The sequence below is a fragment of the Vulpes lagopus genome, chromosome 23, assembly GCF_018345385.1.
Source record: "Vulpes lagopus strain Blue_001 chromosome 23, ASM1834538v1, whole genome shotgun sequence".
In the NCBI taxonomy this organism is placed as follows: domain Eukaryota; kingdom Metazoa; phylum Chordata; class Mammalia; order Carnivora; family Canidae; genus Vulpes; species Vulpes lagopus.
Window position 1 is genome coordinate 57,768,765 of NC_054846.1, and position 20,453 is coordinate 57,789,217.

The 20,453-nt window shown below is 37.7% G+C and overlaps 1 protein-coding gene across 4 annotated transcripts in view; it reads left to right on the forward strand.

Annotated features, from left to right (window-relative positions):
• Positions 1 to 20,453, forward strand: part of AGO3 (argonaute RISC catalytic component 3) — a 123,837-nt gene extending 103,384 nt beyond the window's left edge. For all 4 annotated transcript variants that reach the window (XM_041738193.1, XM_041738194.1, XM_041738196.1 and 1 more), the window contains 2 exons: positions 6,080 to 6,279; positions 7,248 to 20,453. In XM_041738193.1, coding sequence (XP_041594127.1) covers positions 6,080 to 6,279; positions 7,248 to 7,356 — 309 coding nt within the window. In that variant the 3' untranslated portion in view covers positions 7,357 to 20,453. The remainder of the gene's footprint in view (positions 1 to 6,079; positions 6,280 to 7,247) is intronic.

Consider the following 20,453-nt stretch of genomic DNA (forward strand, 5'->3'; position numbering starts at 1 on the left):
TAAAAGTACCTTCCAGAGATAAAATCTGTAAAATTGGAGCACGTATTTTTAACTCAGTGTTTCTATCCATATATCCCACAGAACACTACTGCCCTGCCTTCTCAATAAATATTATAGAGGAGAATAAAGATACTCTGTTCAGATGAATTCTGAAAATGTTGGTTAGACAGCTTTCCCTCTATAATTTTTGGATGCCACTGATATGCAAGTGATCATTATAAGTCTTTAACGACAGGGTTGTTTCCATAGTGTATTTAACCAGAAATTTTAGGGATGCCCAGGTGGCTCAGCGGTTGAGCATCTGCCTTCTGTGCAGGGCATGATCCTGGGATCTGGGATCTAGTCCCACATTGGGCTCCTTGCGTGGAGACTGCTTCTCCCTCTGCTTGTGTCTCTGTCTCTGTGTCGCTCATGAATAAATAAATAAAATCTTTAAAAAAAAAAAAAGAAAGAAAGAAACTGCTTTAGTCAGCAAATAACAAGGAATAGTTCACGGGGACTAAAGATTGGTTTTTAAACATCTTCCCAGCTTTATTAAAATTTTCAAAATTCTCAGATCAAAAACAGGACCCTTATTTTTTACAAGCTAGAATTAAAAGTCCAATTGTTTCTAACCAGTATAGGAGATTATTTTTTTCATATTGTTATTTTTATCAGTAATTGACAGATCCTTCAAGATTTTAGCCAAATTCCATAGCTTCTTGATATTTTTATTGGTTTTATTGGTGTTGTTTTCTCCCTTACCCATTTTATTTTACGGTAAAATTACACTCAAACTTATTTATTTATTTATTTTTAAGATTTTATTTATTTATTCATGAGAGACACACAGAGAGGCAGAGACACAAGCAGAGGGAGAAGCAGGCTCTATTCAGGGAGCCCCATGTGGGACTCGATCCCAGGACTCTAGGATCACGCCCTGGGCCAAAGGCAGGGGCCAAACCATTGAGCCACCCAGGGATCCCCCCACTCAAATTTAAAACATAAATTTACAAATCAAGTCAAAGCTTGCTACTCCCTTCGACCCTTCACCTGCCTGGGACAAGCTAGAGCTTTGGTCCTGGTAGCTTTGAATAGAGGGTAGAGACCATAGCCTGACTCTGAGATACCTCTTTCCCCTCCTTCTTCTTGGACTCTAACTCATCTGGTATTCCTGACTGTCAACCTGCTAGTAGGAGCTGACACAAGTCTTTCTGTAGTCTATTCTCATTCTTTCTGATGCTACAGCCTCAAGGTTGAGGTTCATTCCTTTAGGCTCCCAAAACTCTTTCTAGGAATTCTCGCCTTTGAAGTTGGCAGAGTGGGCCTATGGGCTCTAAACTCAGGAAATGTCCAACTGGGGTATGAGATGCTAGTCTCTCTTTCCAGCAGGCTCTTAGCTTTTTGTTTTTATTTATTTATTTTTTTAAGATTTTATTTATCCATTCATGAGAGATTGAGAGAGGGAGAGAGAGAGAGGCAAGCAGAGACATAGGCAGAGGGAGAAGCAGGCTCCACACAAGGAGCCCAACGTGGAACCCGATCCCAGGTCTCCAGGATCACACCCTAGGCCGAAGGCGGCACTAAACCGCTGAGCCACCCAAGCTGCCCAGCTTTTTGTTTGGGCATCAGCCTTCAGCCCAGGGCGTAAACCTAGAGACCCAGGATCGAGTCCTGCATCGGGCTCCCTGCAAGGGGCCTGCTTCCCCCTCTGCCTGTGTCTCTCTCTCTCTGTGTCTCATGAATAAATAAATAAAATATTAAAAAAAAAAAAACAATAGCCTAAAGGCACTCACCTGAAATTTAAAGAGACAAATAGTATTAAAGGTAGAGAGCAATTGAAAGTTCGCATTTTGCTGATGAGAGTATAAATTAACATTTTTTAAAAACTGTCTGACATTATCCACTAAAATTAAATATATGTGTGCTCTGTGACCCAGGATCTCTACTCCAGGATAGCCAACAGAAATGTATATCTGTGTTTACCAAAAGATAGTACATTAATGTTTATGGTAGCACTGGTCATTGTCAAAAACTACAAATGGTTCAAATGCCAATCATCAATAGATTGGATAAATAGTGTATATTTATATAACAGTATTCTACAACAAAGAGAATGATGCAACAATGTGGATGGATTTCACAAACACAGTGTCAAACCAAGGAAGTCAGACCCAAAGGGCACATAACCTATGATGCTATTTATTATAAAGTTTAAAAGCAGACCTAATCCTTAATGTTATCTATGTTGTGAAAAGTCTGGCTACCAAGAGCAGGGTAGGTCGGGTGTGATGACCAGGAAAGGGGCACCAAGGGGCTTTATGGTTGTAGTTAATGTTCAATTTCTTGATTTTGCTGCTAGTTTCATAGGTATTTTCACTTTGTGAACAGTCCTCATTCTGTACTTATGATCCATGGGCTTTTCTATGTATATTTATACTTTTATAAAATGTTTACATTAAGACAGAAAAGACTACCCTTGGCTCTTTTCTCTTTTTTTTACAGCAGCATGCCACTGTTTTTTCTTCAGCTCTGTAACATAATACTGTTGTCATTCACTCATTGAACCATCTGCCATTTGACTTCCACACTCATTTCTCTCCTTTTATCTTGCCTTTCCATTTGTTCTTGGTTTGGTTTAAATGTTTAAGTTCCAATAATATGTATGACTCACCCGCCACTCCTATCTAAGCAATTCCTCAGCCCTGTGGAATTTACCTTCCCACTCTCGGACCCTTCTCATCTGCACTTCCCCCTGCTTAATTCCAGCTCTCATTATTACCCTCCTGTACAATTGCAGAATGAGGGATGCCTGGGTTGTTCAGCGGTTGAGCTACTGCCTTTGGCTCAAGGTCTGATCCCAGAGTCCCAGGATCGAATCCCACATCGGGCTCCCCACATGGAGCCTGCTTCTCCCTCTCTCTGCCTGTGTCTCTGCCTCTCTCTGTGTGTCTCATGATTAATAAACAGAATCTTTAAAAAAAAAAAAAAAAAAAACAGTTGCAGAATGATCCGAATTGTCCTCATCTAATCTGTTCTCCTTTAGGTTAATTAAAACATAGGTAAGACCCTGTCATTCATCTACTTCATGCTTCATAGCCATTGAAGGTAAAGTCTCATTCTCTTAGGACAACATATAGACTCAATTCCTAATGTCTGCATCCTGTTCCCTTCAATTCTGCTACACCCTCAGTCTATCTTGCTTTTTTCTCCCACTCTTTCCTCCTCCTCCTCCTTCACTCTCTGTTTCTCTTCCTCTCTATGTCTCCTCCCTTTCACACCTACAAACACATGTAAACACACCTTGAGTGCAGCCACTCAACTGTTTTTAGGTAGTTCTCATAACTCTCTCCTGCCCATGTTGCTCTCTTAATTATTCCTTCCCTAACTTACTCCGGTTCATCCTCTAAGACCCATCTTGGGTATCATGTCTTCCCAGAGCCTTTCTTGTACCCTTTCCCAAGACAAATGCCCATCTTCTGCACTGCCTGAGCACCCTATGTATACCTCTTTGTTGCATTAATTAGACAGCATTTAACCAGTTTCTCTCCTCCTTCCCATAGTCTGTAAGGTCCCAAAAGGCAGAGGCTATTCATCCATTCAATCAACAGATGGTTTGTGTCTACCTCCTAGAAGATAGGTGTTGATACCATGTATAGAGTGAACAAATAAATACAATCCCTTCCTTTTATAGTTTATTGGGAGACAACATATACTAGGTAATCTCACAAGTACATATTTATAAATTGGGATAAGCCCAATAAAAGGAAAAATAAGGATAGGAAGAGAGATTTTAGTGGGGACCTGATATAGATTGGGAGATCACAAAAAGCTTTGAGAAATGACATTTAAGGTAAGATCTAGAGGAGTAAGTTGGAGTTAACCAAGCCAAAAAAAGGGGTAGGGGGATCCTGACAGGCACGTACAGGCTCTTTGGTGGAAAAAAACATTATGCATTGGGATCAAATGGAAAATATGACCACAGCATGGAGGTGTGTTAGAGAGACCAGCCTGGGCTGGATGTATGGCCTTGTGGGGCATAGATAGGGACCTGGATTTTAGTCAAAGTGCATTGGGAAGCCATTAAAAGGCTTTAAGCTGGATGTTAATGTTATTAGGGGTGTGTGTGTGTGTGTGTGTGTGTGTGTGTGTTAATTCCCTCTACTGATGTACAAATTCTACTGAGGAGTAAAACTAGGAATCTGTTAACATAGTTCAGGCAAAAGACGATTGTGATTGGGACAAGAACAGTGATAGAGAACCGAATGAAGCACACATAGGTAAGGTTTCTGCTCTCTCTTCCCTATGCCTGAAATGCACTTCCCCCATCTCACAAGCCCTCCTTTGTCATTCAGAGCTCACATCTATGTCTCCTCCTCATTTATTACTGCTTGCCTGGCACCCGATACGGGACACGGCATATAGTGAGTGTTCAGTAAATAGTGAATGTGTGAATGTACAATCTAAATGCCTTATAAGGGCAGCCCTGGTGGCGCAGCAGTTTAGCGCCTCCTGAACCCTGGGGTGTGATCCTGGAGACCCGGGATCGAGTCCCATGTCGGGCTCCCTGCATGGAGCCTGCTTCTCCCTCTGCCTGTGTCTCTGCCTCTCTCTCTCTCTCTCTCTCTCTCTCTCTCTCTGAATAAATAAATAAATCTTTAAAAAAATAAAAATAAAAAAATAAATGCCATATAAGCATATAATTTGGGGGGGGGATAAGATTTGGTAATAATTTGAATTTTATCCCCAGAATTTTGCACAGTATCTGACAAATAATGCTCAAATATTTGCTAAAGTATTGGCTCATCTTTCTCCTTTTCTCCTTTGCCATTGCCGTTTCCTTGCTTCACACCTTCGTCATCTCATGTTCGAGCTAACGCAGCAGCCTCCTGGCTATTCCCTTGCTTTTGGTATCTTCCTGCCTCTTCTGAGCCAGCCTCCATGTTATTACTGTAACTTTCTAAAACTCCAATCTCATCACACCTGCAGTCTCTCCTGTTAAAAACTGTAGGACTTTCCGTGCTGTTTATAGGTCAAAGTCCAGATTCCTGGGCATGTCATTCAGTCTGATTCCAAACTTCGACACTTCATCTTGTTTCCTTCGTGTCCCATGCTCTGCTCGTCCTGGTTAATTAACGATTCCTCACGTATACAATGAAATGTTACGCTGCGTGTGCTTTTGGTAAGGCTGTTTACTCTGCTGTGCCCTCACCCTAACCACCTAAACAAGGCCATGTCTCTGTCTCCCCTTGGTGAAGAAGTTACTTTCTTTGGTATTCTCGTGGAGGACTAAGTGCCACTAGGACTCTAGTTGGTTTATAACTATAGATGCTATGTCTCCTCTACTAAATTAAGTTTCCAAAAGAAGGGAAAACTGACTTTGTTGACTCAATTTTTCTTTGAATCTGTAATACCTAACCAACATAGTAAGTAATACAGAGGAACTCAATAAATGTTCTGGGATTTTTATTACAGTAAAATTACATAACATCCACTTACAGTTTTAATGACTTCTAAGTCTGGTATGCTGCAGCTATGCCACCATCTATCTCCAGTACTTTTTCACCTTCCCTGACACTCTGTACCCATCAAACACTAACTCCCCCTATCTCCCCTGGCCATTGGCAGCCACCGTTGTACTTTCTCTCTGAAATTAACTACTCCAGTTACCTCATACACATGAGTCCTACAGTAGTTGTCCTTTTGTGACTGGTTTATTTCTAGCATCATGTCATCAAGGTTCATCCATGTGTTCCTTTTTAAGACCAAGTAATGGTCCATTGTGTGTGTATATGTGTGTGTGTGTATACCACATTTTATTTATCAATTCACCCTTCGTTGGATACTTGGGTTGCTTCTACCTGTGAGCTATTGTGAATAATACTGCTTTGAACAAGGGTATGCAGATACTTGTTTTGAGTCCCTGCTTTCATTTCTTTTGGCTATATTCCCAGAGTCAATTAAATATTTTTAATGGATTATTAAATTAGGATATGTTGTACTAATGTACAAAGCTAGTTTTTTTATATAACTTAGTCTGTCCTGAGTATTTATTTAAAAGCTTAGAAATCAATAAAATATGCCATTGCCTTCTCTACAGGGTACCAGCCGTCCTTCACACTATCATGTTTTATGGGATGATAACTGCTTTACTGCAGATGAACTTCAGCTGCTAACTTACCAGCTCTGCCACACTTATGTGCGCTGTACACGATCTGTTTCTATCCCTGCACCAGCGTATTATGCTCACCTGGTGGCATTCAGAGCCAGATATCATCTCGTGGACAAAGAACATGACAGGTAATATAAAAGCACAACAAATAGAGATTTTCACCTAAATCCACATATGGTTGGCATGTTAGGACTTTCTTGGGAAATCTCTCTTAAATGTTTCCATGTGTGTACCTCCCTGTTTACCATAAAGTACTGCCATTTAGAATTAAAGTTCCACAAGCTGTTAGAGGAGTCTTTGATCCATGTGAAAAGCAGCAGTAGGCAGAACTGAGTGCCCAAGATAAGAGTTCCCATTAAAATGTGCGCTTTAGGGGCACCTGGGTGGCTCAGGCAGTTTAAGCATCTGCATTCAGCTTAGGTCATGATCCTAGGGCCTGGGATCGAGCCCCCACGTAGGGCTCCCTGCCCAGCGAGGAGCCTGCTTCTCTCTCTGCCTGCCTCTCCCCCTGCTTTTCTGTGCATGCTCGCTCTCTCTCTCTCTCTCTGACAAAAGCTTTTAAAAAAATAAAAATAAAATGTGCACTTTAGGCTTATTAGTACTAGACTGGTATAGTGATTTAGTTGCTTTACCAGATTAATTCAAAGGAGAGGGATCCCTGGGTGGCGCAGCGGTTTGGCGCCTGCCTTTGGCCCAGGGCGCGATCCTGGAGACCCGGGATCGAATCCCACATCAGGCTCCCGGTGCATGGAGCCTGCTTCTCCCTCCGCCTGTGTCTCTGCCTCTCTCTCTCTCTGTGACTATCATAAATAAATAAAAAATTTAAAAAAAAAAATTTAAAAAAAAATTCAAAGGAGAGATTGTTTCTAATAGACAAAATGATAGTATGCCTGGGATTTACTTCCAAACAATCCTGGGGCGGTGGGAGAAGTAAAACAGAATTGGCCTTGAGTTAATAATTATTGAACCTGGGTGATATTCATTATACCCGTCTTTTTTTTTTTAATATTTTTGAAATTTTCTACAAGTATTATTTTTCAAAATTACTACTTCAGAATAGGGTTTGTTTTTGTGTTCATTGCCACTTCTCTTACAGTGCTGAAGGAAGTCATGTTTCAGGACAGAGCAACGGGCGAGATCCACAAGCTCTCGCCAAGGCTGTACAGATTCACCAAGATACCTTACGCACAATGTACTTTGCTTAAAAAGTCCAAGAATATTCTGTGAGAGGAAGAACTGAAAGATGCATCGACATACAGCATATGTTTCCAGTGGAGTCAGTTGAGTGGGGATGCCTCCAGCCATACAGCAACCAACACTGTGTGGGGACCAGGGTCTGATTTTTATGTTGATACAAGGAAGATTGTTTACTTCATCAAGGAACACAGCACCATTATGCAATATGAAACCAGCCAACTGCTTTTTTGTGCGGTCTCCTTAGGAAGTATCGCCATTGTTTTGTTTTCACTTTCTTGTAGTCTAACCCTTTTAATGCCTTTACCTCAAGTTGCTTGGCAGCACAACTATCTTTGCAAAAAAAAGTAAAGAAAAAGTAAATGACAGTTTTAAAAAAAAAACACACCTACATGAATAATCAGTGATTGTTCACGATTATGTGTGCAAAAAAATTAATGTGCATTCGTGTATTCTTGTAAAAAGTATCTGTGTATATTTTAAATATATACATGTATACTTCATATGCATATATATCTCGATCTACATTGCTAATAGATATATATGTCTGTGCGTGTATTTTATAGTTCATTCCATTGGGGAACTTTCCCTTTTATCATCTTCCCACCACCACTTTGATTTTTCTCTCTACCTCCCTTGCAACCTCATCATCTACATTTTTTTTCTTAATGCTACCAGTGACATTCAGATGTTCATGTATTTAGTTCATTTGGATATAAAGCATGGCAAAACTAGATTTTTATTTTTATTTTGCACATCATACTCCTGTCTCTTGTCTCATACACAATTCTAAGTCCTCAACTCTTGATACTGCTTTCTTAAGAAACAAAATTATTATATATATATATATATATATATACATATATATATATATAATATATAATGTTTCTGTGAGAGTACTGTCTGCCCCCTCCTGCTCCGAACTTAACATTTGCCATTTGTGCAATGTGTACATAAGCAGTAGCAACCTTAAACTATTCTTTTTCTTTAGTTTGTTAAAGCTGCTATAAATATAAAACCTTGTCAGAAGTTGTAACTCAAAAATTTCCCTCTATAAGTGATATGTATCCTAAAACCTTCTGTTTCTATGGGTTATACGTGAAAATCCCTTATAGCTTTTATAAAGGGCAAATATTTTAAATGATTGGAACTCTTTAGGGTTGAGGCCTCTGAAATTGGGTGGAGAGAGAGAAGGGGTTATTGAGGATTTTTTTAATTTTAATTTTTTTTGCTAGTTTACTTCCTGCCTCTCATACCTTAATGTGATTTTCATATATATATATTTTTATATATATGTGTGTATATATAAACATATATGTATGTGTTTTGAAGTACAGCTTCCTTTTCTTTTATATTTATTAGAATAGTGCTTTAATAATTAGAGAACTGTATTGGCAACATCTTTTATAGAAATGTAATCATGTTTATTTTAAGAACTGACAACTTGTTTTTGCTGTCTTTTAGTGCAATAAGCAGTTTTAAAGGAAAGCTGTGTCTGTTTGATATCTTTACCACAGATAGTGGGAGAAACAGGCACCTCCATAATTTTAAAAGGGCAAAGTAATACAGCCTTAATTTCAGAAGGAAAGTTTTTTGTAATTTTTCAAGTTTAAAGCAATGTCTTTTAAAAATCAAAATGAAAATGAAGGAAGTTGAATTTCCTAAGTGAGTCTGACATTGAATATTAGAGACAGAGATGAGCTTTGATTTAAGAAATGATGGTGAATAGGGGCACCTGGCTGGCTCAGTCACTAGAGCATGTGACTCTTGATCTTGGATTTGTGAGTCCAAGCCGCATGTTGGGCATGGAGCCTACTTACAAAAATAGCTTAAGATTTAGAAGACATTTAATTCTTTGAAAATAGATCGTGTTTATTGAACAATCATACTGGTTAGGTGCCCATTTTCATTTACTAAAATTAATCAGGAAAATGTAAAATGATACTTTAAAAACATTTTTTTGCCAATTTATCAGCAGTGTAACTTTCCTTTTAAAATTAGGGTTATGATGGCAAAGGAAGTTAGGACTTTGATCATTTTAAATAAGTTAAATCACTGAAATGTGGAAAAAGTTTTATAAAACTTGTTTTATTGGTTTCATTCACTTTAAGATATTAAAAAGTATTATAGAGCTGTCAAAATCGAGTTCATCAGTAACATGGATTCAGGGGAGCTTTGCACTTTGTGACTCATGAAAATTGCATTTTAATTTTTTTTTTTTTTTTTTTGCACTGGTTCAGAGTATAGATACTACAGATTGTTTCCAGTGGGCATTGTTAAACCTTTCAGAATTCCATCTGCACATGATAACAAATGGATTAGTTCTTTAGTTTCTCTCTTACCTATAATTCACTCTTATTTGCCAATTTACTGTATTTTGAGCCTAAAATCTGAGCCCATGTCCTCCAACAGGTATGAAATCTTTCGTTCCTCTGCCAGAAAACTAAGAAAGTACTGTATTTTGTATGTTTATTATTGAAGTGTCTGAAATGCAATTTACAACACTGTTTCAAAGCTCTTTACATGAAGTAATATTTGTATAGTATATACATTTTTTCTCCCAACCCTCCCCTTCTCCTACAAAAATTTCCTATAAAGCATGTATTTTTTTTTTTTACATTGAAATTTCACTGAATATAGTCAGGAACATGACTAGGAAAAGAAAACAGTATATCCTAGATGGTAAAAACTTGATTGCTGTATGCTCTCTCAGTATGAGTAATATACCTTCCTTTACCAATAGAAGTTGCACAGACTTATGTGGAAAACTGTAGGGCCCAGGGAAGAACTGTAGATACCTTTTTCCTATTTACTGCTTCACCTAATTTTCAGTTACTTAGCTTTCCATGTGCTAGAATGAAACCCGTAATTTAAATCTATTTAGGACTTTTACTGAGGAAAAACCATTTTTTTAAATATAAAGCTTTACCTTTAAAGTAAGTTCTTTTTTAGGGTTTCTTTCTTACAGTTTCACATTGCTAGTTTAAGATTGGTTAACTTGAAAGAATATGTATAGTATATTTTGCTTACTAACAAATTGGTATATCAAACTTAATTAAAAGAAACCTTGTGCTTAGAATTTTAAGATAAAAGACTAAGTGGCAAATACTTTTTGAGATTTGTTTTAATTATTGCACTTCTGGTATAGAATTCTTGATCTTTTTTTATTAAAAAAAATTTTTTAAAGATTGTTTTGGATTTAAAGGTCATGAAACTCAACAATGACCTTTCTGTTCCTGCCTTTGCTCACTAAACTATATAATGAATGCTAAGTTTTGGTCTGCTGTTTTCTATGATGCATAAGAGTGACTTTAAAATGTCAGTCCCAACCACTGGTATAATTGATTTTCATGTGAAGAAGAGTTGGGAGTTTAATGTATATTCTGGATGGCAAATGTGTCTGGGTAGAGTGCTGATATATGTTATTACAGTATCAAGTTACTGGCATTGAGGACCATACATTCATAATACTGTAGCTGCTATATTTATTTAATTATGTAGAGTCTGACAGTTACTGCACTAAACAATAGGGAGATGAGCAGGATTGGAGGCTAGTATTAGATACCACCCCCCCTTTTTTTTTTCCTAAATAAGATTAAGAACATGAAATAAGGTAACAAAGGGTGCTGCCATTTTAGTTTCAATATAGTATTAGGATACTCTTTGTTTTAGACGTGTGGGTTTTTACTTTAGGGGTTTTGCAAAAGGGTACCTCAACCTCCTCAGTACTGGTTTTTGGCATATTTTCACAGAAGTACAGATGCCCTTTATTTTTTAATATTTTACCTTTTAACAAGTTACTCAGAAAAAAAAAAAAAAAGTTCCTCTATGGAAATCTACCTGTTTGTAATCTATTAATTTATTTCTCTTCCTAAAAGAGTCTAGAAGGGATTCTAGTAGGAATGTACCGGGTGTTTTGGAAGGCATTTGATAAAAGATTCATCTCTACCTTCTAGCATAGGGACTCCTAGCCTTCTAAAGACCAATACTAGTTTTCCAAACTAGGTTCTCTGATGACCCACCACTGCCTAATGTTTACTTGTATATTATGTAATGGATTTTAGTATGACAGACTTAGAGGAAATTAAATCTGAGTTGCCATTCAGTAGAAATGGCTGGCAGAGGATCTCTGTTTAAGAAAGAGGTCAACAAAAAAAAAAAAAAAGAAAGAAAGAGGTCAACACTCAAGAGTGACGGTAATAGATCCGAAGTAATTGGATTATAGTCCCAGAATTAGAGACCATTGTTGAAAGAAAGTTGGTGTTTTCAGAGGCTAACATGAATTTGCCAAGGGTGGTGATTTTTATGACATCCATCAAGCTAGCCACTTGGATTCAGCTAGAAGAATTTGTAACAGTCCTGGTATTTCAAACTGGATAGAAATATTATGCCAGAAAGCTTAACTGATAACTCTGTATAGTTTTTATTCAGTATTATTAAACCTGAGTTAAATATTTGGTTAGATCATCTGTTAGATGTTTTCCTGAGTATTTTTAAAAGATAGGTTGCTCCATCAGTAACTTGCCACTTAAATTATCTTTTTTGAGTTATCAGTGAAGCTGCAAAAAGACATCATTGGCTTGGCATCTTTATTTTGCTTTTTTAATCCATAAAAAGTTTTAATCCTTTATACATTCTTTTTGAGAATTCATGGATGTCTTAAAGCTTCAATAATAATAGTTGGGAGAAAAAAAATAATAATAATAGTTGGGAGACTTTATATATATATCAAGTGAGGCCTCCCTGACTCTACAGTCTGTCTTTATTTTCTTGTATCCCTCCCATTTGATCATATAAAGCACTTTCGTGATTCTATAGGATTCAAAGTAAAAAAATAAAATAAGCCAAGAATAGATGTGTAAAATCAGAACAGAAATGTGGAAATGAGTTTTCTCAAAAAAATCTTTAAAAAAAAAGATTCTGCTTGTACTAAAAACATTCCTGATCAGTGACAGTGTTAGAAATAATACCATGATTAGTGAAACCTAAGCTGACTCTCAGGAGGAAAAAAATTAATCTCTCTCGCCCCCTCTCACTCCCACTCTCTCTATATAGATATCTCAAAGGGAAAAAATATTTTTTGACTTTTTCCTACTTTTAAAAATGGTACACTTCAGTTTATAATTTTCCATGTCGATCAAAATAATTTTTTTTTAACGAATAATGGTCAAGGCTTGTGCTAATAATACCTACTGCTAGTTAAATTTTATTTTTCTTTACCCAGCAAAGATAGTACTCTAGATTTTTACATTGTTCATTAAACCTCAAGAATCTAATCCTCTTAAAGTATGGAAGCTAAATATTTTAATTTGAATTAAAGATAGATAATAAATTTAATATGGAAGGTTGAGATTTACCAATAAGAAACCCTGTTGTGACGTATCAGGTAACAAAGAGTGTGACAAAATTAAGATCCTGTTAATCATTCTCTCTAGCCATTGGTCTCCCTTCCTTCTTGAAATCAATGTCTGAAGTAACCAAAACCTAATGTATCTATGTTAGGGTCTCAGTAAAGCAAAGATGTTCTTCAGGGTAGACGCTGAATTAAATTTTTAAATCATTTTTTAAAGCAAGGCGGTTCTTAGAAAGTGCCTTTTCAGAAGATGGTGCTGTAGATTTTTATTTTTCAAATAGCACGAGACTAAAAATTTAAAAGATAAATTATTTTAGAACTCCAAGAGTGTGACAGTTTCATATAAATAATGTTATCCGTTGTCCTGAATCTGGTCCAAGGGAACCAAGTATAAAGGTTTTATTCAGTAAAGTATCTAGGTAAATGCTCACCAAATGTATTTTGTAAGTTTGAAAAATAAATTTTTAACAAAATTAACCCTTTCAGTTCTCAGCTGTGTTTAAGGTAATCTAGAAGGCACATAAAACAGCAAATCTGCTCAACTTCTGAACAAGAGTATAGGGTATAGTTGCGAGTGCCCGAAGGCAAAGGTAACTTGCCAGGGAATTACATATCATTGGCTACCTTTTTTTCTTTTCCCAGCATAGATTGACCCCTCTGTAAATATCTGTTGGCATCATTTTCCTAATTAATATTTATTAAAGAAGACTGCTTATATATAAAAGGAGAGACAAGTCACCATGGAAATTAGCTTAAGATAAAAAAAAGTGATTATATCTGTATGTTTAGGGAAATTCTCTTTTTTAGGCACCAAGAAATATTTTAAGTGATTCTCTCTCTCTCTCTCTCTCTCTTTTTTTTTTTTTTTTTTTTTAACCATGGGGGAAAACTATGAAAAATGATGACAGTACATCTAAAAGGGTATGGTCACTTAATTAAGAATGCAACGTGCAAAATTGGGCTTTGGAGGAAATAAGCAATATAAAGGGTAGTAGCAGAACCATTCAGACTTAATCTACCAGAAAACAGGTTTCCCCTGGACTGTTTACTAGTACTAGTAAACAGCAGTAAATGATCACCTAACCAGTTCTTGCTTGTGAATTTGGTGAGCATTTCTCCAGAAAAGAATACACTAAAAACAAAAAACACCACACCTCAGTAACCTTGTATGCTGCATTATGTAATAATGATAGTAAAATTATATCAATTGTTTGGAGTGTACTGTGTCTGTTTGCAAATATACGTGCACATTAAACTTTTTCATTTTTTATAATGTCTTAATAGCAATTATGAGTTTATTTTTTTAATATTAATTTTTCTATTGTGATGTTTATATTTATTGGCAATTTGTGTGCAACTTTTATATTTTGCTTAGATGTTGGTTTTAAGGTATTTTATTTTTATAGATATTTCTAGCTTTTTCTCTTTCTTTGTAATATTAGCAAAGATTAAGATGGAATGTTAATATACCAACCAAACTACTAATTCCATAAAGTCTAGAGTTTGGATTTTTACCAATAAACCGTTAACACTATTTTCTAACTTAGAATATTTAATGTTTATATAGTGGGCATTAAAGACAGTCTTTAGACAGATTTCTAAATGTGGAGGGGAGGTGGGGCTTTTCTGTAAATCAGCTTTCTTTCCCTTAAGTAGCAAACTAACACTAACCAATTGGATTTATTTTACCTAATCTGCAGTTTGGGGGCAGCTTGTCAAATAAATGATTGTTAAATTTATTTTTTTAATTTGAACAACATTGAAACTACTTAAATGGTCACATCATCCAGCATTAGGATTATGATGTTTTTATAGACCTGGGAAACATAAGAAATGATCGCGAAGTCATTGATAATTGACTTTGAAATGAGATTTCCTCCACGCTCCCATAATTACAGTAAATGAGAGATTTGCGACCTTGATTGTTTCCCTAGCATACTTTCAAAGTTGATTCAACCCTGAGCATCAGTGAAGAAACAGGCATCCGGGTAGAAGAGCAGATAGACTGAGTAATACCGAATTTCAGTGAATTAAAAAATCTAAGTAATAACTTATGGATGCAATTAGAAGGCAGTGAAAAATATTGATTGTAAAATATTAATTTCAAGCAATTGTGGTCACTCCAGTTTGCTAGTGAATAGATAAGATTATTTGTATTACAGTGCACACTAACTTTTTACAAAGGCATGTGAAAAGAGTGAATTCTCTTAAGCAAGTAAAATATTTCCATAGTATTTTTACATTGTGGATTTGCTTGGTAAGCCACTTTTCTGTAAGAAATTAAAAGATGCATTTTATCCCATCCTCTTGAGCTTTAAATTCTAAATTATCACGGCTCAGTGTATGACATTTTGCTGTACTATATTCTTTCTGCTGAGGGGGTAAATGAGAAAGTTTCAAGTAATTATAATTGGGAAAATGTTATTTTTATATTATGTAAGATTTTTAAACTTAAAGTGAATCAGTATATGATGTCATATAGACACTAGTCATGTATTTTCTGCATTTTTGCCAGTTACAGTAGTTTTGGTTTTGTTTTTCTGGGTTTTTTTTTTTTATGTACTATTCTCAGCTACTTCCTTCACCCCCACATTAAGTATTAATTGAAGACTGGTACTCTGGTTATAGGAATTTGTTGCTACTAAGTATGTTTCAAGCAGTCAAGGTATATTTTTGTTGCAAGTATATGACACCTCTTGAGGATATTTATTGTGCTTATAACATTAATAGTTTTATTCATTATGTTTCAACATTGTTCTAGGTTGACAGGCATGTAATTCTTGCAGGCCAACATTTTTAAGGCAAGCTTGAGTAGAAATAGACCTTCATTTCTTTTTTTTTTTTTTTCCTTCTGAAAATTCATAGGAACCTGACACATAGAGCTTATTTTTCTCTTTTAACTGTTGGCTCCATAAATCAAGGAGTACTTGGCATCAGTTCTGAATTACCACAGTGAAGTACTTGGTGGCTTGTTCTTGTTTATAGTCCACCTCCTAAGAAAGAAATAACTTGTGCAGTAAGTAATGGCTCATCCTAAAAAAGAACTGTCGTGAACAGTCCTATATGAGTAGAAAACAGATGGATGTGTTGGTCATTAGAACTTTGCTAGTTTGGGTTTTATTATTTCCAAAAATTAACTGTTCGCATCTATAATTTTATGTTTGAAGTTTAACAGGCTGTGGCCAGAGATTAGAGAAGGCAATTACTCTGGTATTCAATGCCTAAAACTTTCCATTCTTATTTATTCCATGCTTTAATTGGAAGATTCCTTAATTTGGGCCTTTAATAATATTTTTAGAACCAAACAAGGAAAAACTTTTTCTACTAAATCTTGCAGATGTGACTATCTTTATTCTAAGAACCTGTGGAAACAGGAGGTCTTTGTAAAGAAATGAACTGGTGGCATTGTGAGCTGTGTGTAGCGAGGGAACGTGGGAAAGGCTTCTCTCCTGACACGGCTGTAGGTTTCTAAGGATGTCATATTTCCCTAGTTCTCACAACCACACTGTAAAAGAGGGATTTGCTCTCTATGAACCTACAGAAGAGACCTGAGAAGAGTTCCTTGTAACCTAAATTGATCTGCTGCTGTTGTCCCAGACCTAAAGCTGCATCTCTTCTCTTTAAGTCCGATAAATCTTGAAAGTTGCTTCTGAATTTATAACCAAGAAATTAAGTGGAGTCTTTATCCTTAAATAGAGCCTTGGCATCGCTACCGATATGGCTTTTCCCTTTGCATAGAAAACGCCCAACAGGCCTTTCCAGACAAGGTAGCCTTTCCTGCAAAGAAAATGTTTTTGGTGAAAGATTTGAGGGAAACACAGATACGTTGTAATGAAGGGGAATCTTGCTTCACATGGTTCAGCTAGGTTAGTGGATGCAACTCGCGCCCAGGTTGCTTAACAAGAGGAAGCTTTGGGTTTGGTAGCAACACACTCGGATCTCCAAAGGTAATGAACGGCAAATAGCTCTGTTTAAAGAAGGGGAGTGATCCCAGATTATTGGAGACAGCCCTGCAAATGTGCATGCGCTTTTTCTGACTCACACCAGGAATAAGTAAGCATTACGAGAAACTCTATCCCTGAAAGAAGATTCTTAAGATGTTTTCCAGGGGCTTTCTCATTTCTTAGCCTAGGGTGTAACCCCTTTCTCCTCTTTAAAAAAGGAAAAGGGAAAGCATTTAAAAGTCATTTGTACAGAATTCCACTATGAGTAAACAACAGTCTTTTAAATATTTGGGGAAGGAGGATCACACACCACAAGTTATAGGTTGGTTGAGAGACTGAGCGCTTTTTTCATATTTGGGTTCCACAGTCTTTCCTTTGAACGTACCATTCCTTGTTCTGCTTGAGCGCCATCCATTCTGTTTTGTGATATAATCGATGTTTTATGCCATTGATGAACTGTGTGATTCTCTCCCCACCCTGACCCATATTCATTCTCCTTCTCTTTCAAAAATAAGGGGGAGAAATAATTAAAAAAAGACAATGTAATCAGTATCTTTAGAATGTAACTTTGGTGTACAGATGGAAACTTAACTTCGTACAGTGAGGATTAAGATCGAAAGTGTTAATGCTGCAGATATGATCTGTAGCCATAATTTATTTTTTTGCTAGAGTGATAAAGTGAACAGGATATATATCAAAAATATGCTAAAGTGATAAAACTATTGAAAGAAATACTTCAACCAAAAAAAAAAAAAAAAGAAATACTTCAACCTTCTCTAACAGAGATCCCCATATTCTTAAGGCAAATTAATGTAGCTTCTGGTTTTCATGAATCAGACAGACTAAACTTTAAAATGCTTGTGATTTTTATTCTGACACGGCTTCTTAAACATATCAAAATTATATTCAACGAACACTTAAGACTCTACTCCTAATTTACGTGTTGATTTGTTCAGAGTTCAGTTACATGGATGCATCTCTCCCATAGGCCTCCTGGTGCGCACACAGTTCCATATATATATAAAAAAAAAAAAAAAAAAAAGTTTTAACCCAATTCGTAGTCAAGCCTGGGCTGTAAGGGAGAAAGTAGAAGCTATTTTGGAATGCAAGAACTCTCTAGAGGGTCGCCACTAGGAAAAGACTGTTGAGGGACGTGTTGCCTTTGAGAGCAGAAAGGGGGCTGGAGTGTAGGGCGAGCCCCTCGGTCTCTCCGGCCTCGTTCCCCCCGTACGAGGGTCGTGATCATGCCCGCCCTCACCTACCTCACCGAGTTGTAAGGATCGGGGGACGCTTGTGCCCGTGCTCGGGTTCTCCGGAGCCAGGGGCACCCAGCAGCGAGGGGCTCGCCTCCGCTTGGCCTCCAGCCGATGTCGGTCACGGCCGTGGGTCATCCTATCAGTCCTGGCGCCTGTGCCCTTGCACGCGGACCCTGTCTGCTGCTCCCCGCCACATGCCCGGGCTGAGTTTTCCTCTAATAGTCCTGGGCAGAAGTATCCCTTCTAAAACCAAACTCCTTGTCGTGGTGCTATGGCAGGTACGATTGTATCTTGAGTTAGATTAATGTGGTAAAACCATCAGATGATCAGAAGGTCACTCTGCCTGGGCCTTCGGGCGGGGCCTGTCGGGCCTGGGCATCTGCGGGGGGGGCCTGGTCTGTAAGAGGGAGGGGGAGCATCTCACTCGCTGGCACTCGAGCCTTCCTCTCTAACCACCGTGTCCGTAGGAGTTCAGCCTCAGGAGAAAGGTCTCCTTCATCCTAATTCCTTCTCGAGCCTCTGCGGTGGCGTCTGGCCCTCTGGCCCTCCTCGGCACTCCCCGCCACACACACACACACACACTTAGACTGAGACAGGCCGACCGGGAGGGAAGGGGCTCCTGATTCTAGGAAGTAATAAAGGGCACATGACCGCAGGTTGCGTAGGCAATTCCTTTTTTGCAACAGACAAGCTTGGGGGGTTTTGTTTGCTTTTTCGTTTGTTAAGGGGGAAAAAAATGCATTTCAGGTGCACAGGGTGTGGACGCTTCAACTCTTACCCTAACCGGTAGGTGTTGACCTCGCCTCGTTGTGGCGCTTTCCCAGCTCTTCACTAGCATCGGGGGTACCGGCTCAGTTTTATAGGATAATGAGAATTACAGGTACCGAAAGGGAAAAGTTGGGGGGATCCGGGCTTAGAAAATGAACGCAAAGTCCGCCTCGCTGAGTGACACAGCTGAGGACACGGGTACATCAGGAATACTGGCAATGAAGCAATTTGTGCCCTAACGCGTCGCTTTCGTGTCTTCTCAGTTACGGGGACACCCATAAAAGTATTACTGCATCTTGTGAGTGAAGATCGTTCTTGCAGCCTAGTATACGGATGCGTCCGTAGGCCGTGGGAAGCGGTGGGGATGTGTGGGGGGCGTGTGTGTATAAACTATGTTTATAACACTGTGTATTACATAAATTTATATAGAAAAAAAATAATGTGTTTCTTTCGTGTTTGGGGGACTAAAATTGTAATATAACCATCCCAGTGTAATCTGACAACTCACTCTAGAGAACATTTATATCACACACAAATGCACACCCTTAAAGCGTTGCTAACTGCTCCCACTTCAGATAATTGCTGCTTTTTTTAAACCCTAAGTAATGGAGAAGGAAATAGCACTCTTTTTAAAGGGGGCTTTTCTGAAAAAGTAAGATGTAAATAAATATAGGACATGTGGGGAGGGTGGGACCACCTGCAAATGTCCTGCAGATGGACAAATAGCCTTTTAAATTTTACTTTTTAACCATCTTGACCGTGTGTGCCTATTTGTATTGCAGATGATGTGAACTATTTTTGGGGGTTGATATCAGTATGTTTTGAAACTGAATGATTACACAAAATCAGAGTAACCTCTCTCTCCATCCTCCTTTTCCACACTAACTATTCTTGCCAAATATTTCTGCTGAAACCAAGGTCCAGCATGGGAAAATGATGGACTCTCTCAAACCACCTTCCTCCTCTTCCCCATCCTGTCTTACACCTGGTCTGGCCTTAGATTTTTTTGTTGGCTTTTCATAAATAACAACTTACTGTCCTAATACAAAGACTGCAGAATTTCAAAAATGTTTATAAGCCTTTCTTTGTTAATGTTTGGTTACACAGTTAACACCAGTTCAAACAATGGGGTCTAAATCTGTAACATGCTCTAAGACCAGAGAAGACGCTGAACAATACACAACGTGACGGCCACGTTTTATTAAGAGGGAAGTGGAGGTGGGAGCGGACTACGATTTATGTAATCGGTGTGTAATCGGAAACACCAAACGCCGGATCCTATCACTGTGTACTTGGGGGCCAGGCTTCGGGTTTGGTTGTCATTTTAATTCCTTGAATACTATAATCATGATGAGCAGAAGGCAAATAAAGTTTTTAAACAAAAGTGCTTTTTTCGGTAATTAAAGTTTGGTAGCAAATTTTCTACTTTCAGTTAACAGTTACCTTCCCCCCCCCCAAAAAAAAAAAAATATGACTACAAAATACTTATGGTTGAGATTGAGAAGCTTGAAGAAGATGCTTTTTAAGCAGTTCGGTCACTTACAATATTTTCTGTTAAAGAAATTGTCATAATTCTTCTTGAGCCAAACTGTCACTAAAATGCCCCGTGACAGAACCACTCCTCTCTTTCTGCCGTTCTGCACATTGGAAGGGTTCTGTGTTGTATTTGTTTTTAATCCTTAATTTAAAAAAAAATAATGATGATCATAGTTTTAGTGTTGCTTAGCTTCAGTTTGAAGTGTAAATTTCACTAATAATTGCAATAAAAAGAAAAGCTTTGCTCCAAA